The sequence below is a fragment of the Petaurus breviceps genome, unplaced genomic scaffold (assembly GCF_028583685.1).
Source record: "Petaurus breviceps papuanus isolate PSGF00001 unplaced genomic scaffold, PetGlider_PUasm1.0 90667, whole genome shotgun sequence".
Taxonomy (NCBI): Eukaryota; Metazoa; Chordata; class Mammalia; order Diprotodontia; family Petauridae; genus Petaurus; species Petaurus breviceps.
This window is the reverse complement of record NW_027187302.1, coordinates 4,920,737-4,943,234: the sequence shown is the minus strand read 5'-3', so window position 1 is coordinate 4,943,234 and position 22,498 is coordinate 4,920,737. Positions and strand designations below refer to the sequence as shown.

Here is a 22,498-nt window from a genome sequence, read left to right as displayed (position 1 = left end):
TTTTCAGCAGAAATTTTTCTCCAAGAGCACAGACCTGCTTGCAAAGAGGATGCCAGTATTGATTGCTCCTTTAAAAAAATTACCTTGAGTCATGGAAACAAGCTGCTTCTCCTTGGCAAATTCTGTTTTTGGCCTCTTCCTTGCTAACTGGACTCCTAAATAGGCTGGCTGAGATGAGATGCTGCCAATCAAAGATAACAGCAACCAACATCAGGGCAACCAAGACTTTTGATTCAAGATCTCACTATCAATAGGGTCCTGTGTTTGACTTATTTTTCCAGTAGTGCTCTTAGAATATCTGAACTATCCTTACTCTCTCACATGGTCGCCCAATGACTTAGAGAACTCATTGGGAAAGGCAATATGGTATAGTTGGCAGAGCACTAGACTTAGAATCAGAAGATTGGATTTTCAGTCTCTTCTCTGATGCTTGCTAACATGCATTTATTAAGCACCTACTATGTGTCGGATACTGTGCTAAACACTGGGGAAACAAAGAGAGAGGCTAAAGAGCAACCTCTTCTTTCAAGAAACTCACAGTCTAATGGGGAGAGAAAAATAGTTATGTGCGAATAAGATATACAAACATACATACGTAATATATACATACACACGTATGTGTGTAATGAATTGGAGATAAGCTCAGAGGGAAGGCATTAGTATTACTTTTGAATCTGAGGGGGAAATTCAATTCAATTTAGTCCTATTAAAAATATGTTAAACACCAATTATGTGTGTAGCAAAATCCTCTTACTCTTTGGCCCCTGCCCATTTTTATAGGGCAGTTGGTGGGAAGACTGTGTAAGTAGCTAAGTAATAATGATGAAATAACAAATGCTTCAGAAAGATGTAGGTAGATGAAGTGAAGCCTTTTTAAAAAAAGACCATTGGATGGAAACAGCTTTTTCAGGAAAGCAGTGAGTATGAAAGCCAGATTTAGGGGGCTGAGGAGTTTGGTGGATGGTGAGGCAGTGGAAGAATCAGTTTTTAGGAGTCTGGATGTGAAGTGGAGAAGAGAAATAGGAAGAGAGACTGATGGACTGGCAGGGTCAAAGTAATAGTATTTTTGGAGTGAGGGAGACCTGGGCATGTGTGTAGGAAAAGAAGAAGGAGCAATTGTCAGGGATATAATAATAGTGAGAAAAATTTTGCACTGGGAGTTGGATTACAAGTGAGAAAAAATGGAGTGATAAAAGAGTTGAATTGGGGAAGCTACCTAGTGTAGTCATGGATAGAGTATTGGTCTTGGAGTCAGAAAAGTCCTAAATTCAAATCCTACCTCAGACACTCAACTAGTTATGTGACCTGGGACAAGCTATTTAACTTCTCTTCGTTTCCATTTCCTCATCCGTAAAATGGAGACAATAATAGCACCTACATCCCAGGGTTATTGTGAATATAAAATGATACAATATGTGTAAAACACTTCACAAACCTTCACAAAAGTGTTATGGAAATTCTAGCTATTATTGTCTGGATTCGGGACAACTGAATTGGAATCCCTATGTTGATATAATCACCATGGGCAAAGCATTCATCCCCTAAACTTTGGTTTCATAAGTAAGATGGGGATAATAATATTTTACTATTTATCTCAAGAGGCTGATTAGAAGGAAGCACAAAAGATAACCTTCAATGCGATAGAAATGTGTTTATTATTGTTATTGTTATTACTCTTATTGCTGCTAATAATCTTATGGTTTTTAGTCTCCCCATATGTAAAATGAGGATATTAAAAATGCTTTCATTACCTATATCACAGGGTTGTTGTGAAAATTAAATTACATACACAAAATGCTTTATAACTACAAAGAATTCTATAAATGTGAGGTTATATATCATATCATAATATTTCATGTCATCTTTGTGGGAGTAGTGAGGTATCTCTTTCACTAAGCACAGTTCTTGGCACATATTGAGACCTAAAAAATATTGGTTGACTCTCTTATGTTATCACGAGTGTAGGGAATGCTCAGTGAAGAAATCCCCTCTACCTATGTGAATCTGTAATTATTCCTATAAGGTCATTTAGCCAGTAAATATCAAAAGGTGGGGCTTGAACCCAAGGCTTCTTTCTCCAAACCAGCTTCTTTATCACCATGCTGCCCTTTTATCACATATATCTAATTAAAACAATCCCAAAGATCCTTGATTTTATTAGTTTGGCACTTCCTCCCAAAGCTTCATGATATGGAGTGACTGGACTATAATTTATTAAGCAAGATAATATTTGTAAAGCACTTAGCACATTGCCTGACACATGTGTGTGGGATACAGAGACCCTAACCCAAATTGACTACTCAGAGACCTCTGAAAGTGAAGGTAGAAAGATTTATTAGAATCTTTCTCTCTCTCTGAGAGAGAGAGAGAGAGAGAGAGAGAGAGAGAGAGAGAGAGAGAAGGCTGCCGTACATAAGCTAAAGCTGGGGTAAATAAGCAAAGGTTGTGAATATTAATATAATTATTACTAATGAGGCTCTAATCTTGTTACATAATACATTAGGTGCGTTAGGTCAGTGTATTACAACCTCAGAATACTGGAACCCTCCTTTCAGTCTCCCTTGATACATTCTCATCTGGACTTGAGGGTCCCAAGGCTACTGTCTGTCCCTTGATTGGTCAAATCCACCTGCTGCTGCCAGCTCCTTCCATTCTTCATTATTTTTAGTATTATCTAGGAGTTTTTCTGGGAACCAGGGACTGAGCTTCTTTTCCAAGGTTACTGCCTGTTCTCCCTTATCAGTAGTCTTGTTCAGCAATTCTTGCAGTTCTATAGAAACTTAACTCTTTCATGGTAAGCTGGGTGAGAAGGACTGACTAGAATAGAGCAACTATACAAAAAGATTTCTAAAGTTTCAAAGTCACATAATTTCTAATAAAAAATGAAAACTTAGGCCTAAGACCTAAGGACTTACTTTAGCAGACAGTCTCTGAGAAACCACACTTTTACCTTTCCCATACACATGGTAGGCATCATATAAATGCTTATTTCCTTTCTTTCCCCTTCTTTAGTCACTTAGTAACCAATCCTCTGGAGACAAGTTTCCCCATAATTAGCCAGGCTTGTTCTATGATGACAGTCAGGGTCTGTTGCCAACCCTGTATTCAACACCCTTTCAGCAAAGCAAGATTATGCCTGGAATGCTCTGCCCCTTCTTCTCCTTTGGGAGTACCTGGCTTCTGTTAGGTTGAGACGAATGTATATGGAGACAATCGTTGAAATAACTGAGCTCATGGAAAGAGGAAAATAGGAGCATCCAGAGAATATCCATGTGTATAGGTAGTTTGTGGAAGAGACTACAAGAGAAATCCACAACAATGCTTTTAAAAAAAAATACAGGTAACAGAACAAAAACTTCTATGGGTATCTAAACCAACTTGTGTACATTACCACCATTTCTTAGAACTTATTTTAATACAACTATTTCTCAGAAGTTATCTCAATACAAGTATTGCCCAGAGTCATCCATCATTCCATTATTTCTTCACTGGTAAGTTTATCATGACCTAGGGGCATCAATAACATTGACGTAACATTAACAGAACAATCTGTTTACTTTGATTCCAGTATGTGCACCTGTTCCTGGAAGGTGCTGGGAAATTATAAAAGACTACTACCTAAAACTGTGCTAGGTTACAATTTAACCCCCTCTTATCCTTACACTTTCTTCAAGACTTAGCTCAAATCCTACCTTGTACATGAAACCTTAACCAATCCCTCCATCTGTTGATGTCTTCTTCCTTTAGATTACCTTCATCTATTCTGTACAAATCTTACATGTATCTAGTTGTTTACTTGATCAGAATGCACCTTCCTCTAAGGCAAGGACTGCTTTCTTCCCTCTCCTTGTTGTCCAGTGTTTACCATAGTGCCTGGGACACAGTAAATATTTAATAAATGCTTATTGACTGACTGACTTTAACCAGGGTCTGTCATCTAGTAAGTGGCTGAGGTAGTATTTGACATCAGGTCTTCCTGATGCCAAGTCCATTGCTCCAGCTGGGCTGCCTAGCTGCCTAACCCTAAGAGGTACCCAAGGAATGCTCATTGAATGAATTTATTTGGTGACCAGAATAACAATTGGCTTTTCAGAGCAATCTCAACTGGAAAGTTGTTCAACACTGGCTACAATGTATTTTTCTATATCACTGGGTGGTTTCTTTCTCAGTGGTAGAATAAAATTTGCTTGCCCGGGTGCAAGCATAGGAAATGTAGAATTGATGTATTTCTGAAATGCCTCACGGGTTTCCAGCAGCTCCTCCTCTAGGAAGTCCTTCCAGTGGGTCATGTTCTCCAGCTGCTCTGTCTTCTCTTGCAGCTTGTCTTCAGTGAGGGTCAGCTTTTTGCAAACTTTCCTTATAGCAGCCTTATGAAGGCTCTCCACCTCCTGTAGCACTTCATTAACTTCTTCTTCCTTTTCTTTTTGGCTGAGGCTAAAGGCGATGTTCATCTGATACTCCGTGGCTCTGGCGACATCTTTTATACTTTTTTCAAGAGTCTTGTGAGAGAGAATCCCAGCTTCCAGGATTTTCTCTTCATTCTTCCTAAAAATAATGACAAAGATTTGTACCATTGGGAGGTTATCAATCAATTGATAATCAACCCATTCATGGATTCATTGGCTCTTATATGCCAACCACTGGCTTGGTGCTGGGAGTACAAATACAAAGAATGAAATGATTCCCTGTCTGCAAGAAGCTTACATTCTAGTGGGTCAGGCAATAATGTGATTACAGAATAAACATTTTAAAAATAAATAAAAGATGAAAGAATGGTATGACACGGCAGAGAGCCTAGGAGGACCTGAGTTCAAGTCTCATTTCTGTCACATACTAACTTGCGTGATCCTCTCCAGAGAGTCATTTAACATTTCTGTGGTCTGGACAACTCTCTAAAAACAGGGGTCAGCAAATTACCCTCAGGGTTCAAATCTGGCCCATTTCTTGTTTGTTTGTTTTAAAGCTGTGAACTACAAAAAGTTTCTAGACTTTTAAATATAATAAAAACTTATTTTTAAAAATGTAAAAATCATTTTTAATTTGCAACGATTTTAGCTTTTGAGCTACTATTCTGCTGACTTCTGTTCTAAATGACAGAGAAGGTGCAAATGGCAATGATGGAGGGAGTTTCCTCACCTGAGGAAACCAATGAAATGACAGGTTCAGTCTCAATCCCTATCCTAAATATAAGGTAGTTAGAGAAGGAGGGCATTTATAATTGAGGGAGAACTAGAAAGGCTTCATGTAGAAGGTGGTATTTGAGTTGTATCCAGTCTCTATCCAATCTATCAAATATAGCTATATAACTATCCAATATCTCAATTCCTAAATCTCTTTAAATCCCCTGACCTACTCTACTATTTCACCCCACCTCAACTATGAATAAGGATGGTTTTACAACCTGGATCCCACTATTATTCACCACATTATCTCATGGTGGTCATTTCTGATGGAACCCTTAGGGAAACCTCAACAAAAAGTCTTTTATCACTTACTTAGTGTGTTTTGGATAGAAAAAAAAATAGAACTTTTGCCTGGGGATTTTGAAGACTACCTCATCTGGTTATTCAGTAGTTCAACAGCTATTTGTTGTTCTTCAGCTCTGACTTCTTCAATTGCCTGGAGCTTTTCATATTGGCACTCCTTCAGGATCTTCTGGATTCTATGGACCATGCGCTGTTCAGCAGCCATGTTTTCTCTCCTCATTTCCTTTTCCATGATCTCTCTCATCTCTTCCTTAGTGAGTTTCACTGTTTCCTTAAGCAACATTAAAATAGTATTTAAATAGTGGATGATGCTGAATTAGATAAATGCATTATTTTATGCATATAAATTGCAGAGGGGAAAGCTGCAATGTTTCCTATGATAAAGCACTGGCAACATTGGCACAGAGATAGTACTTATAAGTTTATGACACATTTTTGGATACTTCATATACTTTTTATACACTTTATGGCACTTTGTAGTGCCAAACACTCCATGGTTGGGAAGGGTATGGTACAGTGGAACAAACAATGAATTTGGAGTCAGAGGACTTTTGTTTGAATTCTAGCTTTGCCACTTATTGTCTGTATTACCTTGGGTAATTAATTCACTTCAATTCTTGGGGCCTCAGTCCTACCATTTGTAAAATAGTTGGAACTGGACTAGATGACTCTAAAGTCCCTTCTAGTTGTAGATCTTCGATCCTATGAATGAAGCTCTAGATAACAGCTTTTTTCTTGGGGCTTGCAGCCCTCCTGGTGACTCTATAATACTTGCAATTATTTCTTTTTAATTGGTACCCTCTTATTATCTCAATGACCTTGGATAGGAAATTTAACCTCCCTGGGCCTCAGTTTCCTACATGTATTATACATTTTCTACCCCTCCTTTTTTTTTTTTCTTAACAGGGGTGGAAAATGTATAATATATGTAGGATCATAGAGTTAGAGTTGAAAGGGACCTCTGAGATCACTTATTATAATCTCTTCATTTTACAGATGAGGAAACTGAGTGCTTACTCAAGGGGCGCTCAGGTGGCTCAGCAAGTAAGAGCACCGGCTCCAGTGTCAGGATGACCTGGGGATCAAATCTGGGCTCAGATACTTAGCACCACACCCAGAAATAACTGGCCATGTAACCTTGAGCAAGTTGCTTAACCCCAATGGCTTTAAAAAAAAAAAAGGATACTGTGTTCTAACAAACCTTTCTTGGAGAGTGAGAATTTTATAAACATATTTCCTATGTTTATAATTATGAATTATATTAAAATAATATCACATAATTATGAAATATATCATAAATCCAGTAAGATCCAAATAACTTATTATTTACCCCTCCAATAAGAGGCTTCAGAAGACTGTGAATTTTGAAAATACTTTTTAAAGGCTTTTGTTTTAATCCCTATGGGCAATGCTATAGGCTTCTGAACCCCATAATGGCAAAGAATAACCTGTAATCTCTTTCTGACCAGTTATCTTACCATCTGTGGGCTGAGAGCTCCCCAAGCTGCTGCTGCCACCATTGCAGCAGCCTCTAAAGCCTGCTGTTGGTTCTTGCAGTAATGTGCACTGACCCCCACCTCAGTATCACAGACCTTTACTGCTGACCTACTAAGTTGTCTTGGACTGAAAAAATGTCTCACCTTAACCTTTTATTGGCTCTGCTGCTCAAGAATTTGATTTAAGGCATTATTTTAAAGTTGTTTGGAAGGGAATGTTGGAAGCCTTCATCTGAGTTCCTGACTCTACTCTGCCATTTCGGCTCCACATAGTTACCTTCTCTGTTGATGAAATTGCCTATAGCAACCTCTCTCCTCATCTCTAATTTGCTGCTTCTGATCAACTTTGGGTTTAGAAATTTGAACATCTAGAGAATACTGAGGCTGAAATAAGAGTAAATAGACTCTTAGTAAGAGTTTGAGGGATTTCCCTCAGTGTAAAGTATCTCTTTTACCAGTGGAATTAGTAGTATCTCTTTTGACTGTTCCCTGGGCCTGTGTTGCCCAGGTGAAGACTTTTGTACTGCACAGATTTGGATAGATGAAGTGTTACTATAACACATTTGTATTTATTTAGTGTTTCAGGTAAGTTAAGTGATTTGTTAGTAGTCTACTCTGGTTATGCCTCCATAGTGAAAAGAGCACTAGATTTGGAGTGAAATAAACATGGATTTGAATCTTAGCTTTGCAATTTACTGCTTGTGTGACCATGGCAAAGTCTGGGCCTCAGTTTCCTCATCTGTAAAAGGCAGGGCCTGGATTAGATAGTCTCTGAGGTTCATACCCTATTGGCATACTCTTATCTACCATATCACCTATTATCTCCACTACTTATTGAAGAGTAAGTCCATGGGGAGAAGGGGAGATATTGGAGTCAGGTGAAAGATCTATGGCTATGGAATTGATGGGACTTCCCCTCTAGTACTCACCTCAAGCCCTACTGTGGGGCTCCAGACCAAGATTCTTTTCACCTTTTTCTGTCAGCAAGCCTAGAGTTTGGTTCAATAGTGCCTCATGCTAGCTTCTGTCACTCACCATCTCTCTTTTATAGTCTATCAGTTATCAAAAGCAGAATTATCTAGCCATTGTGTGGAAAGGATATCCAGCAAGGATATGGCAGTGACTCAGCTAAATGCAGCTTCTCTGTTCCTTTAATGGACATGCTGGTCTTCCAGTCAGAAGCCTAAGGAAGAGCCAGGTGGTTCTTTACATCTTGCATTTTTAATACCTAGTTTACTAGGAAATTATCAATCAACAGCTTAAGCCTTAATTTCCTGAGGCAATTAAGTCTTGAGGATGGTTTTGATACTTTTAAAAGAAAAATTAGTTTACTCTATGTGGTATGAGATTCAAGGAAAAGCTAGCTCAGTCTTTATGGTAGGTCCTAGGAAATACTGTTTTTACCACAGAGGAAGAAATAGGTGATTATCTAGAGATTAGACAGATGGGGGTGGCTAAGTGGCACAATGAATAGAGCACAGGTCTTCAAGTCAGGAGGACCTCAGTTCAAGTTAGGCCTCAGACACTCAACACTTACTAGCTGTATGACCTTAGGCAAGTCACTTAACCCCAATTGCCCTGCCTTCCCCCTACCAAAAAAAAAGCAAAAAATAAAATAAAATAAAATAATTAATGATGCTGGGTGAGTGAGGGGAAGTGAAGAAGTATTTATATAACACCTACTATATGCATCTAGGTGGCACAGTGGATAGAATTCTTGGCCTTGAGTCAGGAAGACTAATCTTCCTGAGTTCAAATCTGACCTCAGACACTTACTAGCTGTGTGACCCTGGGAAAGTCACCGAATCCTGTTTGTCTCAGTTTCCTCATCTGTGAAATGATCTGGAGAAGGAAATGGCAAACCACTCTACTATCTTTGTCAAGAAAACCCCAAATGGGGTTATGAAGAATCTGAACCTACTGAAAATGACTAAACAACTATATTATGCCAGGTACTGTATTAAATACTTTACAAATATTATCTCATTTGATCCTCACAATAAACCTGCAAAGTAGGTGCTGTTATTTTAACTGTTATTTTACAGTTAAGGAAACTGAGGCAGACAGAGGTTAAGTGACTTGCCTAGGATCACACTTTTGTAAAGCACTTAGCTATTAAGTATCTGAGGAAGGATTTGAAGTGAAGGCATCTTGATTCCAGGTTCAGTATTCTATCCATTGTACTACCTAGCTGCCTTGCTGGTTCTGTATTCAGATATTCTAGAAACTAGGCCTTCCTTTCTTCTTTTTATATTCTTCTCTCTTGTCTGAGTAAGCACTCTTTTTTTTTTTAATAAAGCAATTGGGGCTAAGTAACTTACTCAAGGTTACATGGCCAGTTATTTCTGGGTGTGGTGCTGAGTATCTGAGCCCGGATTCAATCCCTGGTCATCCCGACACTGGAGCCGGTGCCCTTACTCGCTGAGCCACCTGGCCACTCCTTGAGTAAGCACTCTTAAAGCTTACTGCGGTGTCATGACAGAAACAGGGTCCTCCAGTTAGTTGTTTCTCCCCTTGTGGAATAAGAATCCATATCCTTTCTACCATTACCACTCCTAACCTATAAGTCCTATAGGAATGAATAATTCCTTATTGAACCTCTAGAGCTCAAGAGTTTTCATTTAAAAAGTCTTCTGGAGGCAGCTAGGTGTCTCAATGAATAGAGCACTGGCCTTTGAGTCAGGAGGACCTGAGTTCTAATCCAGCCTCAGACACTTAACACTTACTAGCCGTGTAACCTTGGGCAAGTCATTTAACCCCAATTGTCCTGCCTTCCCCCCTCCAAAAAAAAGCAAAAAACCAAAACAGAACAAAAAAAAGTCTTCTGGATGAACAAGCTATGAATCAAGCTTTCTCCTGGTTTTAGTTGTAAGCACTATATGTGTAGCCAGTGCTTGAACCTTTCATGATCCTTCAGTTCCTCCTTCTATGTGGAGAAACCATACTTCCCATCAGGCTCTTTGCAGATCAGGGGCTAACTACATAGTACATAGACACGGGTGACAGTAACTACAAAGGCATACAAATGAAAGATGGAGTTGTGAGTTGTAATGGCAAGCAAAGTAGTACTTTCCTGCTTGTTTCAGCTATTCAAGTGCCTTTGACCCTCGCTTTTGATTGTGTCAAGTCTTTGTCGGAAGCAGTATACATTGTGTTGTCTTTAACAGGCCGAAGGGAGTTTGGAGACCTTCCCTGCCCTTCTTAGGTCTAATGTCCTCACATGGAGCCATGGTAGGAGGAGCTTGCTGAAAGAGCAGAACAGGAAGGGCAGAACAGAAAAGGTAAAACAGGAAGGAACAGAGCAGATAAAAGCTCAAGCCCTAGCAGGGACCAAGCAGAACTGAGGGCGAGAATGGTTTTGTTGTTTATTGTTGTTTTGCCTTTTTGGAGGGCAATTGGGGTTAAGTAACTTGCCCAAGTAGCGAGAATGTTTTTGATGTCAGCACTCTGTCTGTTGTTCTTTGTTGATGCTACTTTGTCAGACAGAAGCACCCTGTCTGTTGTTCTTAGACAGAAGTCCTAAAAAAAGGACTTTACTGCTATTTACAGAAGTACTGAAGGAAGGCTTTACTGCTTTACACCCCAGAAGTCGTGGGACTTTACTGTTGATTTGTGCTTGATTTCTCAGACAGAAAGTTAATTGAGATGATAGTGCCAGCAATGTGTAAATATTGTTGTAGCTATGTTAAGCTTTGTTTTCCTAGAAACAGAAACTGCAAAGGGCTTGAAGTGGAATAGTTCCTGTGGGCTGAGATATAGAACTGGGAACAGAGAGTTGCCTACTTGTGAATCCAGGTAAGAGTAGGGTGAATCCAGGCAAGAGTTGGGAGCAGTCAGCCTATGGAGGAGGAGCTATGGGGTTTGGAAGCTAGCCTTCAGTCAAGATGAAAGAGAACTTTACTTGGTTACTCTGTATTGACTGATAAGATTGTGACTTAATGTGACCTAGGGATGGATGGCCTTTGTACTTTCCGGTACCCCTTAAGGATGATTGGCTTAAGGATGATTACCAGTTAAGGATGATTGGAAGCCAGCCTGGAGTCAAGATGAAAGAAGACTTGACTTGGGTACTCTATATTGATTGAGGAGATTGTGACTTACTGAACGATATGTTTTGTCTAAGACTATGTGGCCACCTTAGTAACAAGTTGTTAAAGCTTTGATTTTTTGAATGTTTTGCTTTAGTTTATTGTTGAATAAATAGAGTTCACTATACTATGCAATTAGATCCTTAAAGTTATTCATAGCAGTAGTCCTCAGGAGAGCTGCTCGTGATTCGCTCTACATAAATGTAGAGGAACAAAGAGAGGGCCAGTTTAGCTGGACTATAGAAAACATAGGGGAAAATGATATACAACAAGGTAGGAAAGATAGGTTGGGGTAAGGCTGTGAAGGGCTTTAAAAGTCAAACAAAGGAGTTAACATTTGATCCTAGAAGCCATAGGGAGTCACAAGTTGATTGACTAGAGAAGTAACATTGATCAGATTTGTGCTTAAGAAAAATTGCTTTGGTAGCTATATAAAAGAAGGATTAGAGTGACAAGAGATTTGAAGCAGGAGGCCAATTAGGAGGCTATATTCTAGATAGGAGATGAGGAGAGCCTGAACTCTGGTTGTGGTAGAATGGAAAGAAAAATTGAATTGGATGCAAGTAATGTTGTAGAAGTAGGAACAGCAAGATTTTGCAACTGGTTGGATATGTGGGGTCAGAGTTAAGGATAATGGTCATGAAAATGGGAGACTTGGAAGGATGGTGGTATCTTCAACAGAAACAGGTAAGTTTAAAAGAGGGTTTGGCTTGGTGAAGGGTGAAATATGATGACTTCATTTTTGGTCATGCTCAGTTTGACATGTCTCTGGGACCATTAGTTTGAAATGCTCAAGAGGCAATTGATGATGTGGGCTACAGATATCTTCTGCATAGATTTGATAATTAAACCCATGAGAGCCAATGAAGTCACAAAAAGAATATGTAGTGACTGAAGAAAAGAAAGGAATACCTTCTGAATGGGAAAGTATGACATGGATGATAAACTAGTAAGGGAGACAGAGAAGAAATAATTAGACAGCTGGGAGAACCAGGAGGGAGTAATGTCTAATATGTCTCAAAAGCTTAGAGAGGAGAGTGTACCTAAGAGAAGAAGGTGGTCAACAGTGGATGAGGACTGAGAAAAGACCATAAGATTTGGCAATTAAGAGAACAGCATAACTTTAGAGAGAATAATTTCAGTTGAGAGATGAGGTCAGAAGCCAGATTGCAAAGAATTGAGGAATGAGAAGAGAAGAAATCAAAGCAAGGAGTACAGAAAGCATTTTTTAGGAGTTAGGCTGAGAAGGGGAAATGAGACATACGATTATTTTCCTTAAACATCTAATGAAGCCTTTTTTTTTTAATGTTAGAATACAATAACAGCCTTGTAATTGGTTGCCCTGCTTCCAGTTTCTTTCCTTTGTAATCCATCCTTCACATAGTTGCTAAAATAAACTTTCTGGGGCACTGGTCTAAGAGATTTAAATTGCTTTGGCTCAAAAATCTTCAGCATATAAGCCTATATATATATATATATGTATATATACGTATACATATATATAAGCATATAAGGATAAAAGACAAATCCTTTAGTTTGTCATTTAAGAATCTCCACAACTGGAGTCCCTGACATGTATATTTCCAGCCTTATTTCATAGTCCTCCTCTTCACACGTTTTTATTTTCCAATCATATTGGACTATTCCCTGAACTCTAACACTCCAAGTCCCTCCTAGAGATATTTGCTCAAACTATCCTTCATACTTGAGAATGGACTTTCTTCTTAGAATCCTTTCCTCTTTTTCAAGGACTGGTTCATATGCCACACCTTCTCTATGAAATTTTTCTTGATCCCCTTAGTTGTTATTTCTCTCTCCCTCCTCAATTTTCCTTGTCCTTTACTTTTTTGATTACATGTTCTAAACCCTCAGTAATATGTAAATTCTTTGAGAGAAGGGATTATTTATTTTTGTCTTTGTATCTTCAATACCTAGAACAATGAATGCCTCGAATACAATAGGCACTTGATGTTTATTAAATTGAATCTAATCAATACTTCCCCATCTTGTTCATAAGTACATAATGGCTTTATCAAATAATGTGATGAGATCCAAATATATTTGATCTATGCCTATCCCTAGTTCTTGAATACATTATCCTGTCAAAAAATGAAGTGATGTTTATCTGGTATGACCCAAGCAAAAGATCCAAAGAAGCTTCCTGGCAAAGACCAGAAGGTGGTAGCAAAAAAGACAAAACAAAACAAAACAGAAGAAAGCAGTATTCAATTGAGAAAATAGAGCAGCAGAAAACCCAGTTCAGCAGAGAAAGCAGTAAGCCTGCTTTACCAGGAGACATAGATGGCTCTGCAGCATCTAAGACTTGAGTTGGCCAGCAATGCATATATCCTAGAGACATGAATTCCTTACATACATGGCTCTTCCTACATATTACTTGGTCCCAAATATTCCTTAAATGTATGTACTACTCTACATGTTTCCTGGTCACATGAATTCCCTATATATTCCTCTTCTCTCACAGGTGGCATAGTAACTTGTTATTAAGTTTACAACTGTGTGTATAGGGATTCTTTGTCACTTATTTTTCTATGCTGTTTGATTAGATGTCCTTTGAACTAATGTGTCTACTAGTAAATACACGTTGTAGTAAATACACATGAGTTAGGGTTCTGAGTGGAAGCCGACTTACAAAAAGTGCCTCAAGCCTGAGGTAGATTATCTGGGGACCAACGGGAGGCAGCTCGATGACACAATGGACAGAGGGCTATGCGTGAAATTAAGAAGACCTGAGTTCAAATCTGGCTTCATGTGTTAGTTGTATGACTTTGGGCAAGTTATTTACCTTAATTGGCCTCAGTTTCCTCAACTGTAAAATAGAAGATAATAACAGCACCTACCTCAAGGGTTTATTATGAAGATCAAATCAGATATATGTAAAGCACTTAGCACAGTGCCTGGCACAAAGAAGGTAGTATTATAAATACTCACTATTATTTAAGAGAGTCCCCAGGGGCTACAAACCTATATCTTGGTGCTAAAGATGTGGGGTATGATAAGTAAAAGCAGGTATAACTATGAGTCATAAAGATCTCGAGGTGACAGGCTTTACTATTGGGATCCTTGATACCTACAGAGTGAAGTTTGGCTTCTTAAATAATATGGACCATCTTAACAAATGAACAAATCTTAGAACTTGAAGGATTGTGTTATTTCATGATACAAGTTGAGCTTAGATTTGTAATAGTTCCCATTTTCCCCAAGGTAAAAGCAGTCCTTGATCTGAGTTCATCTAGATAATACTGAAGGTAGAAGCTCCTAAATATAACCAACCTATACAGTGATGGCTACCTTATCTCAGAAATTCGTTTCTGTGAATTACAGAACCACTCAATGTCTTCAGAATGTCCCATACTTTCAAAGCATGTTCACATACGGTATCTCATTTGCTCCTCTGGACATTGCTTCAAGGTTGGTAGATACCCCCACTTTGTAGATTTGCTAACTGAGACTTTGAATGTTTTAGTCACTTGCCCAAACAACTAGAAGGCAAAAGCCAATCTGGCTACTCTCATCAAGGTACCCTAACTGCAGTCACTCTTTTCACTTCCTTATGCTAAGTTATCAGTCAGCATTGGAAAATAATTCTATTGTTGATGCTCCACAGTTAAATGCAACCCTGAGTAGTGGTCACAGAGTAAAAGGAAGGAAAACCTTGTAATGTAAAAAGAGTAAACGAAAGCAAAAATAAAAACCAAACAGTTATTGGGAAACATAAATTAGTTTGAAAAATAAATACCCAGCCCTCAAGTCCAAGTGTATCTATGCAGTCATGCAAAGAGAACACTGTAGGTGCAAGATTCTTTTCTCAAGCATTCACATGTTATTAATCTCTCTCATTTATATAGTACGTTGCAAACACATTCCTAATGATAGTCTTCTGGAGCAGCAAGACAGCTCTTGCTTTCTCATTTTATAGCTGGGGAAAGTAAATTTCAGAGAACTCTAACAGCAAGCATGTATCAGAACCAGCTTTCTAGTAGAATTAGCCAGATTTTCTGATTCCAAGTACAGAGATTTTCCCACTGCACCACCTACTTTTTTGCAAATATAATCTCTTTAAACAAAAGAACAAGGTCTCTTTTTTTCCTGGCTACATCAAGTTTCTAGATAACACAGTCTCTACAATGCTGACCAGCAAAATGGCAAAGGAAAATCTAGTATCTACTCTTCTCTCCTCTAATGCTTTGAGAACCCTCATGACCTATTAGAATTTGAGATTGTCAGGTTGGTTCCAACATACATTTGAGCAGATATGAAAGAAATCAGTGCCTACCCTCCCATTTCCCCAGTTCCTCACCATCCCATTCATTATCTTTGCAGAACTGCCTACCTTCTGATAACAAGGCCTAGAGCAACATCCCTCCCTGCCCCCCTGCCCTTTGGCCCACTTATACTGGAATTCTGCTCCCTACTCTTACTACAATGGATCTTCTTTTAAAAACCCAACCCTATAATCTTACAACCATAGGGCCATATACCACATTCCCCAAGTAGAACCTAAACTTTGAGCCCAATTTCCCCAATTACTTCCTGTATTGAATTAGGACCTGTGTTGAAATCATCCCTCAGACACAAGCTGATTGACTGTGGGCAAGTCACTTTATCTGTCTCAGCCTCAGTGTCCTCATCTGTGAAATGGAGCATGATAATAACATCTACCTCACAAGGTTGTAAATATTGTGATCAGATGAAATAACATATGTAAAAGGCTTTGTAAACCTCAAAGTGCTTTACACAGCTAGCTATCATTATATTATTATTGTTGTGTTGTTGTTGCTATTGTTACAGTATCAGTCTCTCCTGGGAAGAAAAACAAAATAGCTGATTCGAAGCCTATTTCTCAGAGCAGATTTTCTGAAGCCAGAGACAATCAGTAGGCTGGGCTTCTTCTTGGAAGTCTACCAATCTCACTTTTTGGTTTCTTAGTTCAGGAATGGGTCTAAGAGTTACCTTCCTTTGTGGTGCCTGGTTGCCTCCATAGCAGGAAATGTTTAAGTGCTATCTATACCTTGGCCTAAAATTTGCCATGTCTACCCTGTGGAACTCCATGGCTCCATCTTCCCTTTTAGCATGGTGACCCACCTTGAAGGGAAAAACAGGGAGGGACCCCAAGAGGTGGATATGGTCTTCCCACCACCATATAGCTGTTTCCTATGGGACTCAGAAAAGGGCTTTCCCCTTTCCTCCTATTTGAAACTTCTGTGATCCCGTGGTCCCTCCTCTAGGGGCAACCACACTGGCATACCTAGGATGACTACTAGCACAGATTCTTGGATCTTCTGTTCTGGAAAGATAGCTGTTTAAGGGGTGGACAGTCTTTTTTTAATTACATTAGACAGTTCAGGGGAAAAATCAGCACCCCGAACTTCAGAGAAAATACAAGCAGAGAAATAAAGACCATACTCACTTCTCTGAACCAGAAGGCAGCACAACCTTTGTGACTCACTGCCTAATTAGAAATTAGCAGAAGGTGTGAAAGCCTTCCTACAAGCAAGCCTTCCCTAAGCAAGCTTTCCTTAATGGGCTGCACCTGAGGCCTATTAATGGGTGGGGAAGATCTTAAATCCCTTTAACTTTACACCTCGCCACCTCCCGTATGAATCTGTTTCATCCCTAAGTGAGTTTACATTTATACCAAACAAGTCCGTGCAAACCTTCAATTCATTTTCATGTTCTTCCTTTAAAGTTTTTATTTCCTCCAGGTGTTTAGCATGGGCTTTCTTGACAGCTTTTTTCACTTCCTCCTCTGTCATGACCTCAGCCTTTTAAAAAAAAGAGAGAGAGAAAGACATTCAATGTGAGAAAATCTATTAACTTATTCTGAGAAGTGGCAAAGTCAACTTGCCATTACCCTGAGGAGTGGAGCAGCAAAATCCAAATTTACTGACCATTAGCAAAGAAAGTGACACACCTACTTACTTTGTGGACTCTACCTCCCTCTAGTGACTGACTTTGCACACAGCCTTCACCAGAGAAAGAAGGTTGTTATAAACTGGGGGCAGGCCATCAGTCTATTCTCAGTACACAGTCCAGTGCAGGAAGAGCCTGCTGAGGAAGAAGGGAGGAGCTGTCCAGTTTCTTCAGTCAGTCCTTCTCAGGCTTCTTTATTCTGTTTGATGTGGGTCGCGAAAGCATCATAAATCAAACGATCATAGGTTTATAGCCAGAAAGTAGCTTGAAGATCAATAAACTCCCCCATTTTACAGATAAGGAAACTGAGTCTCAAAGTACCAAATTACTCAAGGTCTCAGGGGTTGAAAATAGCATCAGAATTTCAACTCAAGTCCTCTCACTTCAAATATGTAACTCTTTCCATTCTACTATAATGGGTCCCAGGACACAGAGATGGAAAGGAGCTTAAAATATTAATCCAGTCCAATGTTCTCACTCTACAGATAAAAACCAAAACAAAACCAAGATCAAGACAGTCAATTCTGGCCCAAGGCCAGGTAGCAAGTATCACAATTGGGGTTCAAAACCAGTTCCTACAACTCTAAATCCTCTCCAATTTTACACTCCATTAACATCAATGTGCTCTTATTCAAATTGTCAAATATTTTTACTGCCACTTCCCTTCTATCTGGTTTTCTAAGTTCTAACTAGATATTCCTGTAGTGGCCTTAGTCTCTTCTACTGGGCACCTGGTTCCTAAAGGGCTCATTCCTTAGCTAAAATATGTTCTAGGTGGCAGCAGTCACTTCTCCCTCTAAGAATGGCCATTCCCCAGGGCTTGGGGGACAGGCTCTTCTAGACCAGGGGATGCCAGCCCTTCCATAAATCATTGGGACCTATTATCCTTCATTTAATGTAAGTTTCCTGAGATGGTTTCAGGGAGGGTTTCATTTTTTTGTGTTTGATTCTCTATTGCCTAGCTCAAAGTCTGGCACAAGGGAGGAGCTTGTTGATTGGTTGAATACTGATCCTGGTCATTTCTTCCATTCTTTATCTAGGTTCCTTCACCTCCAGAAGCTCTGGATGTTCAAGGCTGAAAGAGGATGCATTAGGACCTCTGTTAGTGGTGCGTTATTGCACCCTAAGGTAGAACAGTAAACCTTGAAAGTAGATCTTATAGTTCCTCCCCCAAATTGAAAACCATGAGCATCAGCATGGATGCCATACAACTTCAGACTGGATATCAACATCCTCAGTGGCAATCATATGCCACATATTATCTTTGATTTGCTATAGCACAATAACTATACTCCATTGCATATCATGAAAATAAATTAGAATTACAGAGTACTACATTTGAAAGATATTTTATCCCAATCCTTTAATTTTACAGATGGGTAAACTGAGGCCCCAGAGGAATGAAATAATTTGTCCAAGGTCTCCCTACTCATAAGGGTCAGATGCAGGCCTGGAAGCCAGGTGGCCTCTGATCCACTTTTTCTATGCCACCACATGTCCTCCCAAGTTGATTGGATTGGTTTACGAAGCTATAAAATAAGTATTAAATCAATAGTTTGATTAGCTATTAAAGTTTAAAGCTGTACATTATGAGGCAGTACAACATAATGTAGAAAGTCAGATCCTACCAGATAGTAAGTAACCCTGGACAAGTCATTTAACCTCTCAGACTCCATTTATTCATGTATAAAACAAGAATGATAATATTTATATGTAGAGTGAATAAAATACTGAATTTAAAGTCAAGAAGTCCAAATTCTATATGTGTCGGGGGGCAGAGTCAAGATGGCAGAGTAGAAGCACAACCTCCAAACTCCAGCTTCCACCTTCCCCAATAAATGTAAAAAGGGGACTTTAAACAAACTTTGGAGCCGCAGAACACACAAAATGACACAGAGAAGCTAACCTCCTGCTGAGGACAGCCTGGCAGGCTGGCAGGTATCAGCCAGCGCAGCACTCTGGGAGCTGAGCCCCAGGGCAGGCCTGACTAGCCACTGGCTGGAGGGACTCCAGATCAGCAGCAGCTGTGGCCGTTTCCAGAATTATCAACAGATAGATGCAAAGGACAAAGTGAGAAGTCAGTGCAGTCTGCACTTTGGGTCCCAGTAAGTGGGAGTGCATGACCTTTGCCCCTGGAGCGAGAAGCTGCTGAGATGCCGGCACAGCCAGCGAGCACCACATGGCAGCTTCAGCTCCTGGCCTGCAGAGTGTAGGGGGACCAAGTGAACAGTCTGAGGGGTAATCAATTCTTGCTTTAAAACCTGCTTGGATCTGGATTGCTGTCTAGGGTGGAGGTCCTGGGGTGTGTGTCCAGCTTGCCAGAGTGTGTGGAGACCTCAGAGAGGGCACACACCTAATACTTCTGGCAACAGAGAAAACCCCAGTGTTTGGGATGAAAGCTCCCCTGTCTGGTGGCAGAGTCCTACTGTAGCAAAAAGCCCAGGGGTCAAGTGACTGAGGGACGACATGACCAGGCAACGGAAAAAAAGCAGACAGAAGAGTCCAATATTAGACTCCTATTTTGGGGATAAAAAGGAGCAAAGCATGGAACAGGAGAAAGACAGTGAAGTCGGAACTCCTGCACCAAAAGCTTCAAAGGAAAATACGAGCTGGTTAGAGGCCATAGAGGACCTTAAGAAGCAGATAAGAGAAGTGGAGAAAAATTGGGAAGAGAAATGAGAACAATGCAAGAAAATTACAAACTGAGAGTCAACAGCCTGTCTGAGGAAAATAACACTTTAAAAAACAGACTGACTCAAATGGCAAAAGAGGCTCAAAAAGGCAATGAGGAGAAGAATGCCTTAAAAAGATGAATTTGCCAGATGGAAAAAGAATCTCAAAAGCTCACTGAGAAGAATCATTGCTTCAGAATTAGATTGGAGCAAATGGAAGCTAATGACTTTATGAGAAATCAAGATGCTGTTAAACAGATCCAGACAAATGGAAGAATAGAAGGCAATGTGAAATATCTCATGGGAAAAACCACTGACTTGGAAAGTAGATCCAGGAGAGATAATTTAAAAATTATTGGACTACCTGAAAGCCATGATCAAAGTAAGAACCTAGAAATCATCCTCCAGGAAGTTCTCAAAGAAAACTGCCTTGATGTCTTAGAACCAGAGGGCAAAATAGAGGTTAAAAGAATCCACCCATCACCTTCTGAAAAAGATCCCCAAAAGAAACCTCCTAGGAATATTATAGCCAAGTTCCGGAATTTCCCAGATTAAGGAGAGAATATTACAAGCAGCCAGGAAGAAACAATTTGAATATTGTGGAAACACAATCAGGGTAACAGGATCTGTCAGCTTCTACACTGAGGAATCCAAAGGCTTGGAATATGATATTCTGGAGGTCAAAGGAGCTGGGATTAAAACTAAGAATCACCTACCCAGCAAAACTGAGTATCATGTTTCAGGGGAAAATATGGTCATTCAGTGGAATAGAGGACTTTCAAGCATTCTTGCTGAAAAAAACAGAGTCGAATAGAAAATTTGACATTCAGATACAAGAAGCAAGAGAAGCATGAGCAGGTAAACAGGGAAAAGAAATCATAAGGAACTTATCAAAGTTGAACTATTAATATTCCTACATGGAAAAACAATAATGGTAACTGATGAAACTCTTGTCAGTATGAAAATAGTTGAAGGGAATATATATATATATGTCTATATATGAGGGTATTTGAGCATATGAATACATATGTGAATGTGTATATATATGTTTACAGTTATACATAGATAGAGGGCACAGGACCAATTTAACAGGAAGGGATGATACTTAAAAGGTGAAATTAAGAGGTGAGAGAGGAATATAATGAGAGGAGATGGGGAGAGACAGAATGGGGTAAACTATCTCATAAAGAAGAGGCAAGGGAAAATGGTTACAATGGAAGGGAAGAATAAGAAGGCCTTTTAAAAGGGAATGGGTCAACCTTATTCTCATTGAATTTGGCTTGGGGAGGGAATGAAATATACACTAAATAGGGTATCTCACCCTATAGGAGAGTAGGGGGAAGGGGATCAGAGGGGAGATGATGGAAGGAAGGGAGGACAGGCTGAGGGGGAGGGGAGTTGGAAGCATCCACTTCTGAAAAGGGACAGGATCAAAGTAGAGAATGGAACAAATGGGAGGTGGGATAGGAGGGAGGGATATATAGTCAGTCTTTTACAATATATCTACTATGTTATTGTTTTGCATTAGCTACACATGTACAACCTATACTGAACTGCTTATCTTCCCAGTAAGGGTGAGTGACAAGGGAGGAAGGGAATGAATCTTTAATTCAAAGCTTTAAAATCAAATGTTTAAATATATATATATATATATATATATATATATATATATACTATTATTAATACTATTTTACATGTAATTGGGAAATAAGACATACAGGCACTGGGGCGTAGAGATCCACCATGCCCCACTGGAAAAGTAGAAAGGGGTATGGGAGAAAATATGGGAGAGAGCAGATTGGAGGAACGGACATCCTGTGGGACTGCTATATCCTGTGGGCGGTGGGTAGGGGGAAAACGGGGAGAAAATTTGTAACTCAAAATCTGGTGGAAATGAGTGATGTAAATCAGAAGTCAATAAAGCATTTGAAAATCCAAAAAAAAATTCTATATGTGTCATTTATTTCTTGTGTGATCTTAGGCAAGTCACTTAATCTCTGTCTGCCTCAGTGTCTGCAACTGTAAAATGGGTGTAATCATAGCACCTACCTCACAGGCTTTTTGAGAGCATCAAATGAAATAATATGCATAAAGTGACCTTTAAGTGCTATATAAAATGCGGTTATTATTACTATTATTATTAATTCAAAGGGTTGTTATAAGGCTCAAATGAGATGATGTAAATAGAGTGCTTTGTAAACCTTAGAGTACTATATAAATGTCAGTTATCATTATAGATGCTTGCACTCATTATTTCTTTGTTGCTTCCAAATTTTCTTTCAATTGACCAAAATATGTTAGCTACTGAAAAGCCTACAAGGGGTTTCCTATTCCAATACTTTTTTCTTACATAAACATCTAACCCAAGGCTATAGCTAGAAGGGTATCACCTTATGATTGATTGACTCAGAATTACATTTATCCATATCAGGTCGTCAGTATGGCTTTCTCCCATGGAGAAATACATTCACCCACACCCAAACTTCGCCTTCTTTATTTAGGGCTGGACCATAGCATCCCTGTGGTCTTTCCAGATCTCAATTCTATGACAGATATTATAATCTTCTGCCATTTACTTCTCTTGTACATTGACAAATCCTTCACTGAGCCTCTGTCCTCAAGACAATTCTATAGTATAACCTCCATGTGATTTCCTTGATAACGGGGAGTTCCTAATGTGTAACTTCCTTTACCAAAGTAGATTGACAATTATTCTGCAACTGATATTCTTAAGAGAGTTGCTTGGAACAATAAATGGTTCAAAGACTTGCCCAAGTCAGTCAGGTACCAGGTACCAGAGGTGGGGTTTAACAGATGGCATGTAT

General features: G+C 39.4%; 1 protein-coding gene across 1 annotated transcript in view; it reads right to left on the bottom strand.

The window, feature by feature from the left end:
- Positions 1 to 4,100: 4,100 nt before the first annotated feature.
- CUNH6orf163 (chromosome unknown C6orf163 homolog) overlaps positions 4,101 to 22,498 on the bottom strand; it is a 32,180-nt gene continuing 13,782 nt past the window's right edge. The window contains exons 3-5 of the mRNA XM_069065161.1: positions 16,746 to 16,853; positions 5,555 to 5,757; positions 4,101 to 4,545 (exon numbers count right to left, since the gene is read on the bottom strand). Of these exons, the coding sequence (XP_068921262.1) occupies positions 4,101 to 4,545; positions 5,555 to 5,757; positions 16,746 to 16,853 (756 nt within the window). The remainder of the gene's footprint in view (positions 4,546 to 5,554; positions 5,758 to 16,745; positions 16,854 to 22,498) is intronic.